Source organism: Pempheris klunzingeri, chromosome 8 (genome assembly GCF_042242105.1).
Source record: "Pempheris klunzingeri isolate RE-2024b chromosome 8, fPemKlu1.hap1, whole genome shotgun sequence".
NCBI lineage: Eukaryota > Metazoa > Chordata > Actinopteri > Acropomatiformes > Pempheridae > Pempheris > Pempheris klunzingeri.
In genome coordinates this window covers 23828292-23847467 of record NC_092019.1, presented here as the reverse complement: position 1 = coordinate 23847467, position 19176 = coordinate 23828292, and the positions used below count along the sequence as shown (strand labels likewise).

General features: G+C 42.8%; 1 protein-coding gene across 1 annotated transcript in view; it reads left to right on the top strand.

Annotated features, from left to right (window-relative positions):
- The first annotated feature begins 11777 nt into the window (after positions 1-11777).
- znf385d (zinc finger protein 385D) overlaps positions 11778-19176 on the top strand; it is a 72934-nt gene continuing 65535 nt past the window's right edge. Inside the window, exon 1 of the mRNA XM_070835552.1 lies at positions 11778-11998. Within this exon, the coding sequence (XP_070691653.1) occupies positions 11977-11998 (22 nt within the window). The 5' untranslated portion in view covers positions 11778-11976. The remainder of the gene's footprint in view (positions 11999-19176) is intronic.

The window sequence follows — 19176 nt, the reverse complement described above, 5'->3', positions numbered from 1 at the left end:
CAGAGAAACGCGGCATTCCTGGCAGGTTTAATTAAGCTCTGAGATGGCCAACAACAACAGGGGAAAGAGTCCCAGTCAGAGATCAACCAGAACAAAGTGCAGCTTCTTGGACTTGACAATGTCATGACAACGGTACAGTTTGTCATAAAGCTGTATCCGGCGTGTAGCTGATGGCGTTCCACTGTTAATGCCTCCTTGGCTTTCAAGATAACAAGAGTCAGATGACTGGCCACATGGCCAGCCAGTAATATTTCATCATGTGCAGCCAGAGCAGAGATCGCTTCCAGCTCGATTGGTCTTTACACCTGCACTTTATCTTAATTTATCTTAATTAATGTTCATATAACGGTTCATGTCAATATTTGTAATCATTTTCTGTTTGCGTCTCCAGGGGTTACGAACAGCAGACCGTGATGCAAAAACCACAGTTTACTCTTTGTGTTCCTTGTAAAAAGAGATGTTTAGATATTTGCCTTCTCTTGCACACGTTGCTCCTTTCCTGATTTACTGCAGATGACGGCTTCTTAAGGGGACTGCATATGAAGCAGGAGGTCGTCAGGAACACATCAGTATCCAATTAGACGCTGTTAAAACTGGGAACCTTGCGTGTAGAGTTTGGCAGAAGCAGAGGTTCAAGCGTCGGTTTTTTAATACTCTCGTGTCACAAGGGGAGTGGAGAGTGAGTAATCCCCGCCGTAGTTTGGGGAGTGACAGGCGCTGGCGGTCGAAGTGCAGACGAAGAAAATTCATTTTGGACGCCTGTTGTCTTAGATCACATCATTCCTGCGTCCACCAGACTTTACATGTTTTCACAGAAAGTGCAGAGCTCTTCAGCTGACTTTCCTCTCCCGACAGCAAGTGACTTCACAGCCAAAAGCCGGCGCTGAGCTTGCGCTCCATTACAGGCTTGCATGTCCATATTATGTTTCAACACAGCGGGAAAGGAGTAAAATGATTCAAGATTAGATCAAAAAGACCAGAGCTGACATTTAGATCTCTCTCTAAAGCTCTCCCTAATCTTTAAACTTTGATGCCTCTTTTGTCTAAGCACTTTGGTTAATCTCGTCTTTTCCGTCAGATCTCCTTGAGCGCTGGTAAACATTTATCTCAGGCAAACTTGTCTTTTAGTTGAGTGATGAGCTTTTGACACCAATTTGTGTTTGTTAGACTGCAGCAATTCTCCCTCCCCCTGAGATCAATACCTCGGCCCGTCTCTTTCTGGCTGTTCGGCTTTACAAGCTGTAAAGACAGATAAAGCGAAAAGAAAGAGGGAAAGGAAGACTGAAAAGAGGGAGAGGGGAATGGAGGTGGATGGAATCACGACGGCCAAGCTGCAGAGTGAATCTGGAATTGGTTTTATTGCTGGAGCATGACTTCCCTGATGTTTTCTGCTTGACCAGTCTGATGCTTTCAGATCAAGGTTACCTGCATTTTTGGACTATTGTAATTCCATAAAATAAATGTCACTGACAAATGTTTCCAACTTATAAGGATTTCTTAAGCCTATCTTTGAATTCAACCTCTTTCATACCAAAGCACAAGAACTATTCAGAGTTTAGAGTAAAAAAAAAAAAAAACCTCAAAAATCACTGAGGCTCATGTGACTCGACAGCTCTCCTTTTAGAGTCAGACTAATCAAATTTTTTTTAAAGATTAGCAGCTCCTCAAGGCAGGGCGACCCATATATTCTATGGCAAGGAGTCTCTGGAACAGATTAGGTCTTTAAAAGAAAGATTGACTTACAAAACATCCAGTATAATTGAAGTCTCCCTCAGTCTGATAAAGGCATTCAGCTGAAACGTGGGGCCAGAGTGCCTCGGCTCCGTCTTCATTTATGTATTCAGAGCATCTTCTCAACTATTTTACTCCACACTGCGTCATTCTTCCTAATATAATCGAACAATTAAATGAACAAATGAAACGTGTGCAGAAAATGATTTTTCATTACAGAGTTACAGTGTGGAACCTCCATCATATCAAAGTCTGATGACATGACAGGCAGATAAAAGACTGACAGTGATGCGTTCTGCTGCTCTAAGCCTGGGTGCTGTTAGTTACATAAGCTGTGCTGAGTCCACATGTTTTGATGATAAAATTTCAATTCCTGTAGGCTTTAAAGATGCATTTCAGGTTTGTAAATTGTTCCTTTTCTTCATAGAAAATGAAATGACTCCTGTAATACAATCCATCTCTACACCTCTACCCACTCCTTCGTAGTAAAACCGTAAAACAATACGGTGGAAAAATAATCCATTACAAGTGCTGATCCTGCATTGGATATTTGAGTAATAGCATGATATCCAAAGAAAAAACTCATTGTAGAGACCAGTTTACTTAAGAATCTTCCAGATTTAACCCTTTCTTCTAAAAATCAGGTTTATATACTATGAATTTTCCACATTTAGCACATTGAGGGAAATGTAATGCCTCCAAGATTGTGTTTTTATCAACATAAGACCTTGACCTCTATCTAACCTGACCTCTAAATACATATAACCTGTCATAAGCTGTGAACCACACTACCTCCGCAACCATAAATACTTGAATACTTTTTGCACACTACTTTTTGCACACTATATTTGCACTATCCTTTTAAATTATTCTTCTGTACATTGCCCTCTCTTTTTTATATTTATAATTGTTTTTCTTTTTTTTATTCTTGTGTCTATGTGGAGGGAAACGAACAAAGTAAGAATGTCATTGCTCAGTGTCACCATCGTGTTCTTACTGTGCACATGACAAATAAATATCTTGAATCTTGAATCTTGAATCTTGAATCTTGACTGACAACCTGTTTTCTTTATTTTGCCATAATATCTCCTTGTGGCAAGAATTATTTATTTATGGTTGTTTTATGGCAATTTAAAGCACTTAGTTGGGGAAAGATCATTAAATATTGAAAAAGTCAATGGTGACATGAGACATGGGCAGCAAGAAGGTCCTCATGGCAAGAAGGTTCCAGGTTTAAATCCAGGGTCTTTCTGTGTGGAGTTTGTTCTCCCTGTGCTAGCCTGGGTTTTCTCCAGGGACTCCAGCTTCCTCCTACAGTCCAAAGACATGCAGGTTAGGTTGATTGGTGACTCTAAATTGCCAGTAGGTGTGAGTGGTTGTCTGTCTCTATGAGTTGGCCCTGTGATTGACTAGCGACCAGTCCAGAGTGTATCCTGCCTCTTGCCCAATGTCCCCCCCCCCCCCCCCTGTGTTTGTTACTTAAACCTGACCACACAGGGGATGCACAACCCAGGTCTCAGGTGTCCAACACCTGTGCTTTGGGTTGCCATGTTTGGACCCCAGGTGTTTAGATCAGTTGAAGAAGCAAAGGATCCACAGAAGGAAAGAAAGATGTAAGGAAGAGAGGAAAGAGAAAAAAGCTTAAGTAGGATTGAGGCTTTAATGTCTAAAAATCAATGTGTCATTTGGATGAAACAAGGCTGTTTTCCAGTATTGCCAGATAGTTAGAGATACAAGAGTTCATTTGCGAACACAGACAAGAATTTTATTAGACAGCTGTGATATTATCTCAAGTTGAAGTTAAAATCTCAGAATAAATGTCACGATTGTTACAACTTAAGTAAAGAACCAGCTGTCCTATACTGAGAGAAAATGATCTCTTCTGACCAGGATGTTCAAATCAAGTATCACAGATAAACAACTGAGCAGTCAAACTCTTTTAAACTGCTTTGCAATCACTGTTACTCTGGTCTCTTGTTCCTGCTCTGAAACCTCCCCGCTAACAATCACAGTACCCTTGCAGGGTGCCGCAACTTATCTGTGCTGTACACTATCTGTTTCCAATTACCTCATTGGGCAAAAACGGCGGGCTGTGCTGGTGGATGCTGAAAAACGCTGTGAGGACGCTTTGATCCTCTCTGCAAGGCAAAAAAGGAAGAAAAAAAAACAGGATGGGAGATGGATCAACAGTTTGGCGAGCGGCCGAGCATTGCATAGTATGCAGCCACAGCATTTTCAGGCTGATTACCTGAGACCCCATTTCTGTTCCATTTTCAATCTAACTGTAACTGGAAGTGTAACTGCAGTGTTTTACGTGTCATTTTATTTCATAACTGCTGCAGGTTTCCATCTAACCCCGCCTGAGACTCACAGAGAGGAGAAAGGCTCATACCTTTAGTCGATATCCCAGTAACATTGATATCCCTTAAAGAATTAAACTATTCTCAACACGGAGCTCCTCGGATGACTCATTGCTGTAACTGGAAACAGTTATGAGCTTCACTTGCATGCCAGGTTTCAAAATACTGCCACTTGTTCCAGTTGGTGTGTATCGAGTTTCAGAATAAAAGCTCGGCCAACTGCTTTGTTTAGCCAGTGTTCTACCCTACAGGTATGAGCGGTTATCTCCCGCCTGTTCGCTATTCACCCAGTGATGTAAAACACATGGAAAGGAAATGGTGGGAAACCGGATTCAATCCCACAAGGCTTAGTGGGAGGGACGCAGGCCGCAGTGCCCTCGGCGCACATGTAGGTAGGTTACACACAAGCCACATTTGACACAGTGTAGTTTTATAAAGCAGTGCAATTCATAAACCTTCCATCACAGTCATCAGCGTAATTCTCCGTCTACTTAGAAAAAGCATGCGGTCGAGTCAACGTGGGCCAAAGCTTTCTCATCTGGTGTCGAGTTTCCACTTGTGCAGTTATGAAATTTCTCTCTGTGGATGACTCATAATCGCTCCTCTATCCCAAGCAAATAAAAAAATCAAACGCTTCGACTTATTAATTTGAGTTTTATTTTCCTCTTCTCTCTGTTGTCATGACATTTCAGAAAGGAGTGGTGGTAATGTTACAGAGAGTTACAACATCTTGCACTACACCGGCTTTTCAGTGAGGACAAGATGACACAAACATTCATCTCACAGCTGTTGCATGAGAATAAGAATTCAACCTGGACACAGGTTGAAATACACTGCAAAACTTGTAACCTCTACTGAATTGTCAGATTCTGCCAATTCTTCTCTTATTCTCAATGTACGGCTTTCCTTTTGGGGAACTAAAGAAGCCAGGTAATTGCGCAACTATCATGTAAATGATCCTTGAAGTTATAATTCTGCTCGATTTGGTGACACCCGTGGTTACTGTGGTACTTTTTCAGAAATACTACAGAGGAGCTACTGGTGTATCCGTATACAGTGCAGCCAAACAAACTAGTGTAGTTTGCTTGGCCTGCATCTCTTCAGTTAAGCTTACTATGGATTTCATTATTTCCTTCCTTCATTATTTTTGTAGATGCACTTTAATGAACAATCGTTATCAGCACTACATGGTGTTCTTCTGGCTGCTTTGCAATATAAGCCACCTCGTTTTTTAATGTGAAGCAGCGGCATTAAGAAATGTTGGGTTTGCATAGGGAGTAACTTGGTACAGTAAAAAAGGTAAACAGTAAAGACTAGGTGTGATTGGGTCAACTAACTGACAGATCTGATCTGAAAAGTCTGATTGAATAAAGGGTTTTAGATCAAATGTCCCAAGCTAATGAATTACATTTCACATTACAAATAACAGAGACATGGATTACACTCTCCAGATATAATTATTCACTTATTAAATTTGTCTATCACATAATGTTTCTGTTAAGGGGTCAGCTGGTTTCTTGGTGGCGCCACATGCGTCAACCTTCCTACAAGACTGATTTGTTACAGGCCAGGGCAATCAGACGTCCTCCTTTGATTCTCTTGGAGTCTCATTTCTCTCTTCTCTGTCTCTTTACAATCCTCCGGCTCCTTTCCTCCCCTCTCTGGCTGCTGGTGGACGGCTTTGAAAAGTTGAGAGTATGCCTGTTGATCAGATAGCCCTATAACTAATGAAAAGCGTCATGGAAGTGACAGCAAGATTAATGAAGTATCCTGGGCTGCACTCGCATGTGGCGCACTGGGGCTTTTCCTGCAGGGCTGCTGCCGCTGCTTAGTCGCTATTTATGGTGACAAATAATGCCCCATTCTGCCACCGACACCTGCGAGTCAAGGTTAAAAAACATATTTGCCACAGCCGGTGCACGGCGGAGGACGACAGGATGGGAGAACGGGGAGAAAGCTTTGGAAGATGGAAGGGAGGAGGGAGGACAAAGACGAGGGAGAAGAGAAAGGGAGAGCTGCCATTTCAGATATAGAATAAATGTATTTACTGGAGCTGGACTCTGTGGGGGTGTCGGGAGAGGTGGTGGGGGGGCGGGCAGGGAGAATGGGAATTCAGGATTAATTGAAAACATCTGTGCAGTACAAAATGGCTGCAGCAGAGGAGCCTGAAGGGGAAGATAGCAGGGAGGAATCACACATAGCACTTGAAAACATTTATATAGTTGATTTTGGTTTTATTTATTTATTTCTTACTATTGAGGAGACAGCTGATGATGTCACCAACTGTCTGGCTGGATATCTTAGTGTGTGTGTGTGTGTGTGTGTGTGTGTGCACGGGCAGACATCGCTTTGATCAAGAAAGCGTCTCATTCGCAGTCGATACCAGCGGCCGGAGCTCAGGAGCGGTCAATTCTGTCTGACCTTCAGCAGCAGCATTACAGTGGGCCAATCAGACAGAGTGTGTGTGTTTGTGGGTGGGTGTGTGTGTGAGATTGAGCCAAAATCCAACTGGAGGGTAGGCACGTGTGTGAATACCATCCAAAACACACATATACACCATAACAGAGTTGAACACATACACACACTGAATCCTGCTGAGACCTTATGGATCATTTGAACCTCTGCAGTCCGAGCTGTGCAAACACAACACATCTGGTGAAGATACGTCCACTTGTTGTATACATACTCATATTTTAACATACATGTGTACAGAAACACACATGTACAGTAGTCCCTCACTATAACGCGATTCACCTTTCGCGGCCTCGCTGTTTCGCAGATTTTTTTAGTGCAATTTTAGTGCATGCTTTTTTTTTTACAGTGTATGAACGCGCATTGTGTTCTGCGTCCTGATTGGCTAAGGGACTGTAGACCAATGTCAATCGATCTCCTCCGTGCCGTGTCTCTGTACAGTACAGGATGCGTTCGGCTTGCCAAATTTGCATCAATGTTCAATCGCTAGCAGTGTGACTTTTAAGTGCTGCCTGTTTGCAAGACAAACAAACAAGTCAAACAAGAGATAAATGTGAGAAAATGTTAATGCCTGTCTGAGAAAAGTATAAAACTGTATGGTGAGGGGTTTTACAGCCTTAAAATATATTTAGTAATTGTAAAAAATAAACTACTTCGCGGATTTCGCCTATTGTGGGTTATTTTTAGAACGTAACCCCCGCAGTAAACGAGGGACCACTGTATACACTTATTGTTTGCCTTTATCAGCATATTTTTACACAAGACATCTAAAACATCTAAAAAAAGGTTCATATCATGTAGGAGAAGATGCAGGAATAATGGAAACTGCTTTTTAAAATGTGTAATGACGTCATATCAATCTGCTCCTAACTCTTTTTTAGCATCACCTTCACACCTATGCACTCAAACACTGGGGGCTTGCCAGTCATGTGACGTCTACCTCGAAATGACAAGCTGGCACCTGGTCTACTGCGATTCATGATTCCCAGCACTGTGATTCAGGAAACACTTATGCAAATATCTTCTGACATATGTGACTGACAATTAGGAAACAGAAGCTCAGTTGATTTCCACTCAAATTCAATCTAGTAACTATGTGCACACTTAACAAAATGGAGGTAAAGCTGATTCTCTGTGTTATATTGGATAAATTGATTAAACTGAACATATGCATTGCTTGGAAGATTGTTCTGCTGTGTGTCTGTATATTGGCAAGAAGTAACTGTAGAATCGCAGCTGGCTCACATACATCAGAGTATGTTGATTACTGGCTCAACTCTAAACATACCAACAAGCCCAAACTGGCATTAACATGCCATCTGCATCTGGATATCCTATCTGGATATGGAAAAACACATGTTAATTCCAGGTCTAAATGCACGCAACACACCACTTTTGGAGGTGGCCTGGCTCACACTGTGAATGGATCTCAGCCAGGTGTTAATGCAATCCACACAACGTGACCACTTTCTTAAGAGTAATATTCGTGCAACAAGTTGAAAAATCACCCAGATTCACCAAAGTGAGTTTAAAATGAGTGATGCCCATCCATGGCATTACGTGCAGGGTTTGTTTATAAGTCTGCCAGCGATACCTAACTAATTTGCATATTCAGACCCGATTGCTAAATGAGCTGAAAACAGTTGTGAAATTCTGTATGCGTGGACAGGAATATCCAGTGTTGCTGCCTTCCCTGATGCATGCCGTGACTCCGCTAGAAGACCAAAATATAATGATAAAAATAATAATAAAAGTATGAAGTACTGCTTACAAATTGCTCAGTTTGTGTGGACAAACAGGACAAATCCATCCGATATGAAAAATAATGGGCACTGAGGTCACAGCCGTCTGCCAAAACCGATAGTCCGGTCGTCTATGATATGCAAATGTGCAAACACAACCAATATATGTCTGGATATATTTGTAAAACTACAACAACATGGTCAAAAGACGATGTTTTGTTGTAGGTTTAGTCACGCCCCAACATTCACTTCGCCACAGATACCGCTGTTATAATTCAATCAATATTATTGCTTGTTCACAAGTCCAAAATTGAATGTGCCCTTGCTTGGCCCATGCTACAGTTAGATGAAAAGCGGGCCAGTAGTTTTTCCTTAATCCCGCTTTAAAACAGACCAACAAACAGCATCAAAAACAGAACCTCCTTGGCTGTAAATATCATACCAGGTGGAAAGCAGCGATGAAATGCCACAATCTATCCAGCTCTCAGCTTGTGCTTGTTATGTAATCAGCATTTTGTTCTAATGATTACATTTCCTTCACAGTGTAAGCCACAAGATAAACAGAAGGCCAAACTGGAAAAACCCTGGCATGTCATTTGACGACACATAGCATTGTTCGAAGACATTTCTTATGAGAGTTCTTTGTGCTGCTGGTAAGAAATATGTCACGGTAAAGGAGATTATTTTTTTCCAGGTTCACAAAGTGTGAGTTCCTTCAACCAGACGTTTATTTCTGTGCTCATTTTGTGGCTGTGAATCAAAGCCAAAACTGGGAATTTTCTTATCAGGTTCATTTACTCACAAGTTATATATAATCTAATATGTAATTTATATTTTCCTTGCATTGCACAAGATGAGGGGGCACGCGTGAATGCAACTGTATCATTTTTTGTGTGTACATTAGTGTGTGCTTTGCAGCCGTGCTTAGCAGAGATACGAATGGGTGCATGCATGTCTATCTGTGTGTGTGTGTGGGTGTGAGCGTGTGTGTCGGGCTGAGTGGGTATATGAGCTTGCTGGCATAGTGTCTGTGTTTTTCCATCTATTTGTGTCTTCAAGTGTCTTGAGCATCTTTAGCTTGTAGGTTTCATTCAGTGTACATGTGTGCATTTATATTAGTATTTAAGAATGTGCTTGTTTATCTGTCTCTGTACAATCTCTCTCTCTCTCTCTCTCTCTCTCTCTGTGAAGGCTTCAGATAGAGGGGAGCAGCAGCAGTGTCTCATGGCTGCAGAAGCAGAGCAGCAGCAGCCTGATATCAGCTCCTGTTGAGTCTGATTACAACCAGCCAGAGAGGAAAAAAAAAAAAAAGAATCATGAAAAGAAAGAGAGAGGGTGACTAAGTGAGAGCGAAACAAGACAGAAGGGAGTGAAATGCAACTAAAAGACAGCCTGGGAATGCATGTGTGAGCATCAGGGAGAAAACAAAAGAGACAGTGTCATCAACAAAGGGTGAAAGGGAAGTGTAAGAGGGGAAAGAGAGAACGACAATAGGACCGAATCAGTCAGTGCACTTTAAGTAACTGCGTTACTGTCAGCTTTTTGCGCTAATCTGATTTCCAATCAGGTTTCCAAAACTGCTGTAGGCGATTAGGGAAACCGACAGACTTCAGACTGAGAAAGTATCATGTGATGATGCATCCATGTTTCAAAATAATTGAATTTAAATTCTGACTAAAACACAGAGAAGCATCCATAAGCTTGAATGAGGCGATTTAACAGTTGAGTATTGGAAAAACAGGAAACAAGGTTTGCTCTCTCACTACAGGGCCTGTGCTGTCATGACGTCATCAGTTCCAACACAAACACAAACACACACAAAACCTTGAAATAAAACTCCTTAAATCAGTAACCATGGTTCCAAGCTAAGGGTTTGGGGGAGGAATCTCATGGCTTTCCTGGTGGTTTTTAACTATGGACACAGTAAACAATTTACCACAGTTCCCCACAGCCAGAATGCTCAGGTGTTCATAAAATGTGTTTCAGGAAGACTGCTGAAGATACAACTATTGTCAAAATACAAACTCACTGCATGGTAGGCAATACTTGGTGGCAAAATACAGAGGTTTCAAGAAAGATGATGAAAAAGAAAGAAAAATGTATCTTCCAGTAATGCCAATACAAATCATGTCAAATTAAAGATGGCGCCTGAGTTCTTTGTCAATTAAACTAGAAACAGTTCGGCCACCGCTGGCAGCACTGAGCCAGACTCTTTGATTTGACAAGGGCTGTATTGATGCTGATGGAAGGTGCTTCTGTTTGTCTGATTAAACAGTGTTTGTTGTTCCTGATGTTTTCATCCACCTTATTCCTGCATTGATTAATTTGACTATTTGGGAGGGGGGGGGGGAGTACAACAAGCAGTAAACACAACACTGACATACAGTATTATCACCTCATTAAGTTGTCACGGTGAATGTGTTATCCCGCAACTGTGTAGTTACACTTTTAACAGATACGCTTAGCATTCATTTGGCACGTACATACACAGAAGGCCCGGGTGGTGCTCAAGCACCTGCCCTTTTGGTCTCCTGGACCAGGTGTGAGACAGGTTGTGTGCTCCTGTTATTTTGGGCGCGTCCACAGAACTCTGAGATGGATATAGTTGAAGATGCTGCCATGGAAAAATCTCTGTCTAGGCTTTGCAAGTTAGAGCAACAGCCCCACAAAATGCCTGTGCGCATTAAAAAAGTATGGATCAGTGCAGCTTTAAAAGTCAAAAAGAAGAATGCCTACCACCCACTTCGCTGTATTTTCAACATTGTTCTCATACTAAATTTTATGAACCCCTGAACAACAGGACAGAAACAGGACTTTGATACAGAGTATCTACTGCCTATGTGTTGCCCAGTTTCCAGCATAACCTGATTTCTCCCAGCAACCAGGTTTTTCTTATTGTATGCATGTAAGCGTGCTGAGTGAACGGGAGAAAATGATAAGAGACAAGAGGGGTAAGTGAAGAAAGGCAGTGAGAGAGAAAAACACACTGCAAAGATATTTACCGAGGTGGAAACAGAGAGACAGATAAGGAAGAGAAAGAACCAGAGGAGAGCGAGGGAACAGTAAGAAAAAGGAGCAAGCTGGAGATGGAAGCAGGGAAAGGGGAATAAGATCAAATAAAGGAAAGACAGCAGGGGAAAGCAGGGACTGAGAGTGAGAGAGAGAGGTTTGGTTGACACATAAAACAAAGATGAGACACCTAGAGACAAAGAGAGAGCAGGAGTGAGAGAGAAAGAGAGGCATTTGTGGAGAAGGGGCTGTTGCTGGAAAATGTAGATAGACACCTCGGAGAGAGAAAAGAAAGAGGCGAAGGGATCCAGCGTGTGGAGGGGCCAGAGAGGAGGAGGAGGAGGAGGAGGAGGGAGACAGAGGGGGAGGAGGGAGGGGGAAGAGCCAAAGAGGAGGGGAGGTGACGAGACAGGCAAGGGAGGACCAGTACGAGGAGAGAGAGGGAGAGAGAGAGGCAGATACGGAGCTCCACAGACAGCAGCGGCGTGCAGAGTGCAGCATGCAGACTGGCTATTGACGCTGCTGTTGGATTGAACACACATGCACAGACACACACACCCCTGAGGAGTGTATGAGACATGCCCAGGCTGCTGTCCATGGACACACACACACTGGCAGGGCACAAGAGAGGAAATACAGCACACCCCAGAGCCTGAGGAGCTATGGAGAGCAGCATGTTCTTTGGTGAGTTTGTGTTTCTATGTTTGTACAGTGTTTACACGCATAATCTCATCCCCATGTGTGTGTCTGTCCAGATCCCATCATCTTTTGCATAAAATGTGTGTGTTCTTACTCGCTCTGGACACTTGGAGCTCAAACAGAAAGAGGTGCTGGTTTCCATTAAAGGAAAAGAGTGTGAAGTTACACACCTAGGAGAACTGCTTTTTTATGTGTGTGTGAGTGTGTGTGTGTGTGTGTGTGTGTGTGTGTGTGTGTGAGCGTTCACTGCGTGTGCTTTATCACAGTCAAATGCAAGTGCACCCTCTCCCTCTCCCAAATGTAAATGTGTTCCAGTCTGACTGTTACTTGTTCTGAAACTAAAAAAGATGGATCGGAGAGCTGGCTGCTGTTACGGCAGAAAATAAAAAAAAAAGGGAAAAGACAGAAAGTGTGAAGTTGCACACTGAGGGCTCTTAAAAATATTGAATGAAGCCGCTCACCAGGTAACCCCCTTTCCTCACGCTCATGTTCTGCTTTATTGGACTGAATCCCAGGTGGCCGCGCTGCTCACAATCCAAGCTTTGGATTTCATCGTGGCTGTTTGACCAGCTGACTGTCCGTAGGAATCCGAATAAGATCAGAGTTGCCAACCTCGAGAGCCACTTAATATTCTGTGTAGGATATTTAGAAAAATTTAGAGAAAGGCCTCCTCCATTAGTTTTTATGAAAGAGAGTGGAGGAGGCTTAGGAAGACTTAATGCGCGAGCGGCTTCTCGTCAAGTGCTCTTCTCACGGCTGGCTTACAGTCACATAGGAGGAATAATTACACAGGGATCCAGAGTTCTGAGGGGGTGATTTGTTAAATGAAAGACTCTTTTTTTTATCCCGGGGATTAAAGCGATCTGAAGTTACAGACCGTGGCTTGTAAGAGCGAGAAGGATTTTCTCTTGTTATGCCATACACAGAGGAGGAGGGTGGGGGGGTGAAATGAGTGAGGGGAGCTTATAAATGAATAAGCTGTCAGGTGCAGAGACAGCTTCAGCTCTTCCAGATCCAACTCCGATGTCGGTCAGGTGTGCAGCCTCTGGGAAGCAAAGAGAAAATAAAGGTGACGCAGGTCTGGTTGGATGGATGGGTCGGGAATCTGGCCTCGTTTAACCCAAAATCATGAGACGTGAAAGTGGAGAAGCCTCCTGGCCCTCAACCAAAGAACAGCGAAGGCAGGTTTCTGTGGTCGCTGATGCCTGTTTTGACTGGGTTTTTGCCAGACAAAGTACTACAAACCGTCTTATCTCCACCGCTGAGTGTAAAACAAAGAACAAGAGGAGTAAAGGTCACTGTTTGCGTACAGGACGTGCATCGTTTTAACATTTATGAATGCGATCCTGAGTGCACAACTGCGCTGCACGGAGAAAATAGATGGTATCTCTTCAAAGATTAATAACACTGTTTGTTCAGCAGCTCTGTAGCATCGCTGCTATTTAACTGGAACACGTTTTCTGTTAAGGTGATTAATATCAGGTGACGGATCATAAGAAGAGCCTGCGCGATGCCTGACCTTGTCAAAACAAGATACTGGAAAGGAAAAGAAAAAAAAAAAAACAAATAGATCAAAAGTAAAATGTCTGAAAGCTGTCCAGACACATCAAAACCAGGCAGTGAAAGAACTGTAACCCAGCAGGCTAATAGGCCTTGAGAGTGTGCTGCAATCATACAAGCTATTAGTGTTGTTGAGTCGAAGGCCCGGAGGAAATCTATCTGGTGTGTCTTGCTTTGCGGTCAGCGTTTAGCAGCACGTAAACGTCTTTTTGGTTAACCTCAGATTACAGAGTGCCTGGGAAGTGATTGTTGGATCTGATTCAGAGACAGCTGTGTTTATTAGTGAGCTACATTCATGACAGCTGTAAGAACTACAGCATGCTAATCTGAGGGGGACGGAGGCGGCGTGTGTTATGTAGCTTGGAGCCAAATTCGTGCTGAATGCCACACGCTGGCGAGATTTATGGAATGTCATAAGAATACGGGGCTTATCCTGTAAAGGTTAATTGGAAAATTTAGTGAAAGTGTTGCTTTCAAAAGAGGGGAGTGTTTTAAATCTACCCTCTGTAGTCACTTTGTTCAGTTTAATAGGGGTGAAATGATTTTATCCTCCTCGCTTGAAGGGAAGCACTGATCTTGGAGCATGTTAAGGGTCACAGAATACAATCAGCAAACTCCATGAAAACACAAAGGTGTTAATAACATCTGGCACTTCATCAGCATACCAATGGCTTTCAGATTTATCTAATAATTGGATTTATGTTTGCAGAGGGAAAAAGAAGGGTGCGTAAGAGCGATCTTTTTTATTTTAAGGCTCTCCGCCTGTGTGGACTCTCTGGACAGATCTTATCGAGCAGGAGCAGCCAGGTCCAGGACAGTAAGAGGAGGTGGAGGGTGGAGGAGAGCAGCACAAGATGATTAATTATTAATGCCAGTCGGCGTCCTCCAGACATCATTTTTACTCTCTGCATCTCTCGACATACTGCCGCAGGAGTAAAAACGCTTGAGCCCAGATAAGTGAATCTTTCAGGAAGGGCAGTGCAGAGGACAGCCGGAGTCTGGAGCGAGCGCACACACACACACACACACACACACACACGCTGTCCAACGAGCCTCTCGCACCGTCTCTTACTGTATGTGGAGCATCATTAAACTCAGCCTCAAAGGGAATGGATAAACAAAGACCAGTGGGTAAAAAACTTTCATCAATTCTGATCTGTTTCAAATACTTCCAGAAGTCAGATCTGATCTCAGTTCAACATCTTTATACTTCTGGGCAAAGCAGACAAAACAGCATCTCCAACAGCCCCAGGTTCAGCGTGTCGACTGGCTTGTGGTAATTCAATTAATTAAAATCATGTTCAGAATATGCACCCCTGCAGCATAACTGACACGGCGAGGTCTTCAAAGCTTCTTCCGTTGGTGTTGTTTGGCCTCTTGCAGGAGGAACTCTGACAGAAACTGACAATCACACACATTTGACATATTATGGAGGTGAAAATATGACTAAACTGTGAGCAAAATAGTTCCACATTGAGCAGACATGGAGCACCTTTAGCATTTCTTTGGAGTGTATGAACAATTCACTTTCCTTCTAGCTCTGGCTCTGTTTCCACTAAATATATTTCTCTTTCTGCTAAATATTCACAAGGTAGTTGTTAACTTAGTCTGACATTTGGTGCTGGGCAGGTGGCACAGAGAGGGTTTTTAGAGCCTTTTGGGCGGAAAACATCCGCCTGTTGTATCTCATTCAGATGAGAGTGGAGAGAGTTAACCAAGACACCCGGCAGCTGATTTTCCCGCAGGCCGCTGTGGGTAATCAGGCCATGATCACATCCTATTTAATGATTTATATTCTGTTTGTATATCTGATGAAAAGTTGGTTTCAGGTTTGTTGTTAGAGAGCTGCAGATAGAAAGTAACCACTGTTTGTAGCTTTGGCTTAAAATAAATCTGTGGCTACAACCTCAAAGACTTATAAATATCACATTTAACCATCACATACTTGCTGTCACCGGCTGCATGAGAAGCTCTTAGTGAGGAGTCTTCGCCCAGCTACAAGACTTCATTCACTATGTAAGGAGATGGAACAGAGGGGGCAATATTATATACACATATCACCAGGCTCCTCATTCAAATGACGTTTTGTATTCTGTTTGTTTGGCTTCGACTACATTTTGATCATCTCAGTTAATGCTCCAGAAAAATAGAGCATAAGACCAGCCTGAAGACAAAACTGCAATTTCTTCTTTTTTTCCACAGCTTAACTCCCACGCTGCTCACATTCTTAGAGTAGTTATTTTAATGACTGTCCCCTGCTGACCTTTCAGCGTGGAGTGACTCTCCTGAACGACCCTCGATGCAAAGTAGATGACAGTGTCAGCTGGAGAGACTCAGCCCACCTGGGTCCTGCACTCTGCCAGTGGAGTCAAATTTTAGAAGCTGTCGACAGAACTCAAATATTTTCTTTTTTTAGCAAAACTCAAGTCCAATATTGACACTTCTGACAAAGTGAACAAAGTGAATTACGGATGCCATCTGTGCTTTTCTGCCAGAGCCTGCTGTAACAGGCTTTTTCTGTCTTGGCGCTGGAGTGACTTGAAGTCAGTGTGCCACGCAAAGGTCAGTGTTAAAGTTCAGATTAGCAGCCACGGGCCCCTTTTCCTCCTCTGCCTTATATTGTGGCCTTTTGCTGGTGGTGACAGATGATCAGACTTACAAGAGTTGAAACTCTGCTGCAGGCAGGAATGTGCTTTTGTGTTCAGGCATGTTTGCTGGATTTGCCATTGTTGCGTTGCCTCTCACACACAAGAAAAGCAATTCCACTTTATTATATCTCAAACAGAGTGAGGTTTGGGAAGGTGTGATCCACAGTGACACGGTGTTTATTGAAAGAAGTGAGTGCATTTACTCAAACGCACTAATTCAGTACAAATATATGGTTCTTGTACTTTATTTCAATTTACCGTACATAAATGATAGTATACTTTACCGCATTTACCCCAATAAACTTATTTGATAGCTATAGCTACTAGGATTTGGACGCTAATGGCATATTGGCATAATGCTAACACCATTTCCATCCGGATATGTTGGTTTGTCATTTTTGTTTCTTTGGTGCACAGAAAGTCTGGCCTGCAAGTGACAATGCAATGTTTCCTTTTTGACTTTTTCAATACTGCACAATGTCAGTCAGTCCACTACTTCAGTGGTCGAGATTGAAATATCTCAATCATCTCCACCTTAGGACGTATCGTTAGCCTGCCATCGCCAGACCAATTCACAAATGTGCCCTCACTTGATTTTTGATCACCAAGGGGCAACAGGCACAGACCAAAATGTCTCTAGATACAATCGGACGGACGTACAACCACCAAGCGATCTTTTACTAAAGCCTGTCAGAAGTACAGACATGTATCTTATCGTCAAAAGCTTTAAGTGCAGTTGTTTAGTCTTCTTTTAGAGGAAAAATATCGTTCCTTTTGTTTAACACGGACATCATATTCAACGGAACACATCAGCAGCAGCCATCTTGGTTGTTCACATCGTATCGCTCTCTATTGAATAAACAGGCTGAAATCTGTCTGAAGGGGATCGCAACCCTGATGCATCTGCCAGGATAAATGTAACATGAGCTTGCAGATTCATCTGGTTCACAGGCAAATGAATAGTAACAGTATCTTTACTTTTCATCCGGTTCCACCGTCTAAACTACTAATGACATTTCCATCAGCATCAGCTCTACATGTTTAGTGGTAAACAGCAAATGTTAGCATGCAACAGCTTCAGTGCTCCGCCTGTGTCTGCATGGGACCCATTCGGACAGAATAACGGGTGTAGGTCACCAGCACACAGTCTCTGTAGTTACACATCACGTATGCGTGAATCACAGTATAGCTGTAGACTGATTAACGTGCAATTTGGTGCATTGTTATACATTAAATTACCCTCAATATGAGAAGCAGGTCAAGAATAAAACTTATATAGCATAAAATATAGTGAAACATACAAAAATACATCTACAGTTTTGAATGCAGGACATATACTTGTTTTGAAATGTTTTATAATAGTTGGATTGCCAAAGTATCTAAATACTTCCATCCACCAATCACTGTGACAATAGAAAAACTTCTTAAGTCTTTTGTGTGATTTGGTGTGGATTCACCTCTGTGTGATGTAAAAAAAAACTCCCAGACTTCAGCTGTGGTCTGGACATGTCAGATTAAATCTCTCATCACTCAGCAAACCAAACACGACCCTATCAGACGAATTCACATTTCAGTGTGTCACTCTTCAGCTCGCTGCAGACTAATCCCACACATCAGCCCTGGTGTGTTTGAACGGGCTGTTTTGACGGTGCACGTCAGGCCTATGAATGGTGGATTTGGCCAAGGCGAGAGGTGAGACGTGCCTGTGGGCTGACGTCAGGCCGGCACGTCGGGAGATGGCACGGTTGGATGATCCCTACAGAAGGACATGCTCTGCAAAAGTAGGGCCTAGGACGGGCCTCCACATGAGAGACAGCATGTGTTCTTTTTCCAACAGATGGCAGCGCTCCGGCGTCTGGAGGCAGAAGACAGAAGACAGAGTGAGAGAAGGGGGACAGTCTGTGGTTTTCCCCTCCTCTCTTCTCGTCTTTACGACTTTTGTTTTTTATTTACCCCTCACCACAGCCATGGGACCGAAACGTGGCAAACCTTGTTTTTATTTGTCTCAAGTCGGTGGTTTGATACTGTATCTGCCAGCACTTTAGAGCCATGCTGGCCCAGAGTTCCACTGTTGTTAAATGTGCAGCGATAAAAAAAAAAAAAAAAATCATCCCTCTGGTTCTCATTACAGCTTTGCGAAATGGCTTCTTTAATTCCTAATGTTTTGGAAGGCTGTGACGGGTTTTTTTTTTTATCCCGCCTTGTTGAAATCAGCCCTGTGCTGTTTCCAATTGGTGGTTTATAAAGCGCTCTGCTGGCGTGGCGCGCTCACATGACAATAAAAGTGAAGTATTTACTTTTGTTTTTCCTAGAGATGTGTGGGCCAGGCCTCTCTTGCCATTGAATCATCTCTTAAGACACACTGTGCCTGCTGCAGCTATTCCACATCAGCTATTTGTGAGGGACAATTTCAGAATGAGAACATCTGTTTTGGATAGATAAACATCATCACGGCATCACACAGTGATCATCTGCCTGTACAAGTGGTTGTCGGTACATCATTCGCGTCTGACTGTGATTACAAGACAAAAATTGAATTCAGAGAATTCACAAGCCTGCAGCCAGTTTGTCACCAACAACATTGCTGAGTGGTGGTGGTTTAAGTGTTGAAATTATTTTAACATGAAAACAAACAACTTTTAAACTTTGTTTTTAACTTGCCTCCTCCCAGTGTTTCCAAGTGGTATTACTGTTAGTCACAAAGACAAGTGCAGGAAGCCTAACTCTCACACTTGTCGAGCGCAGCAACCGTAAGAATACCAACTTGAACTAGAAACCCAGATAAGGCAGACTTAAAAATCTGGAAGTATTAATAAGTAGGTAGGGTATGTCACTTTCTGATCAAGAAGAAAAAAGCCAACTGAATGCTGGTCTCAAACCCTCTCACGCTCTCCATCGAGTGAATGTGGTTCACTCTTGTTTTACCTTGGTTTTTGTCACGCCTTATTGTTTCAT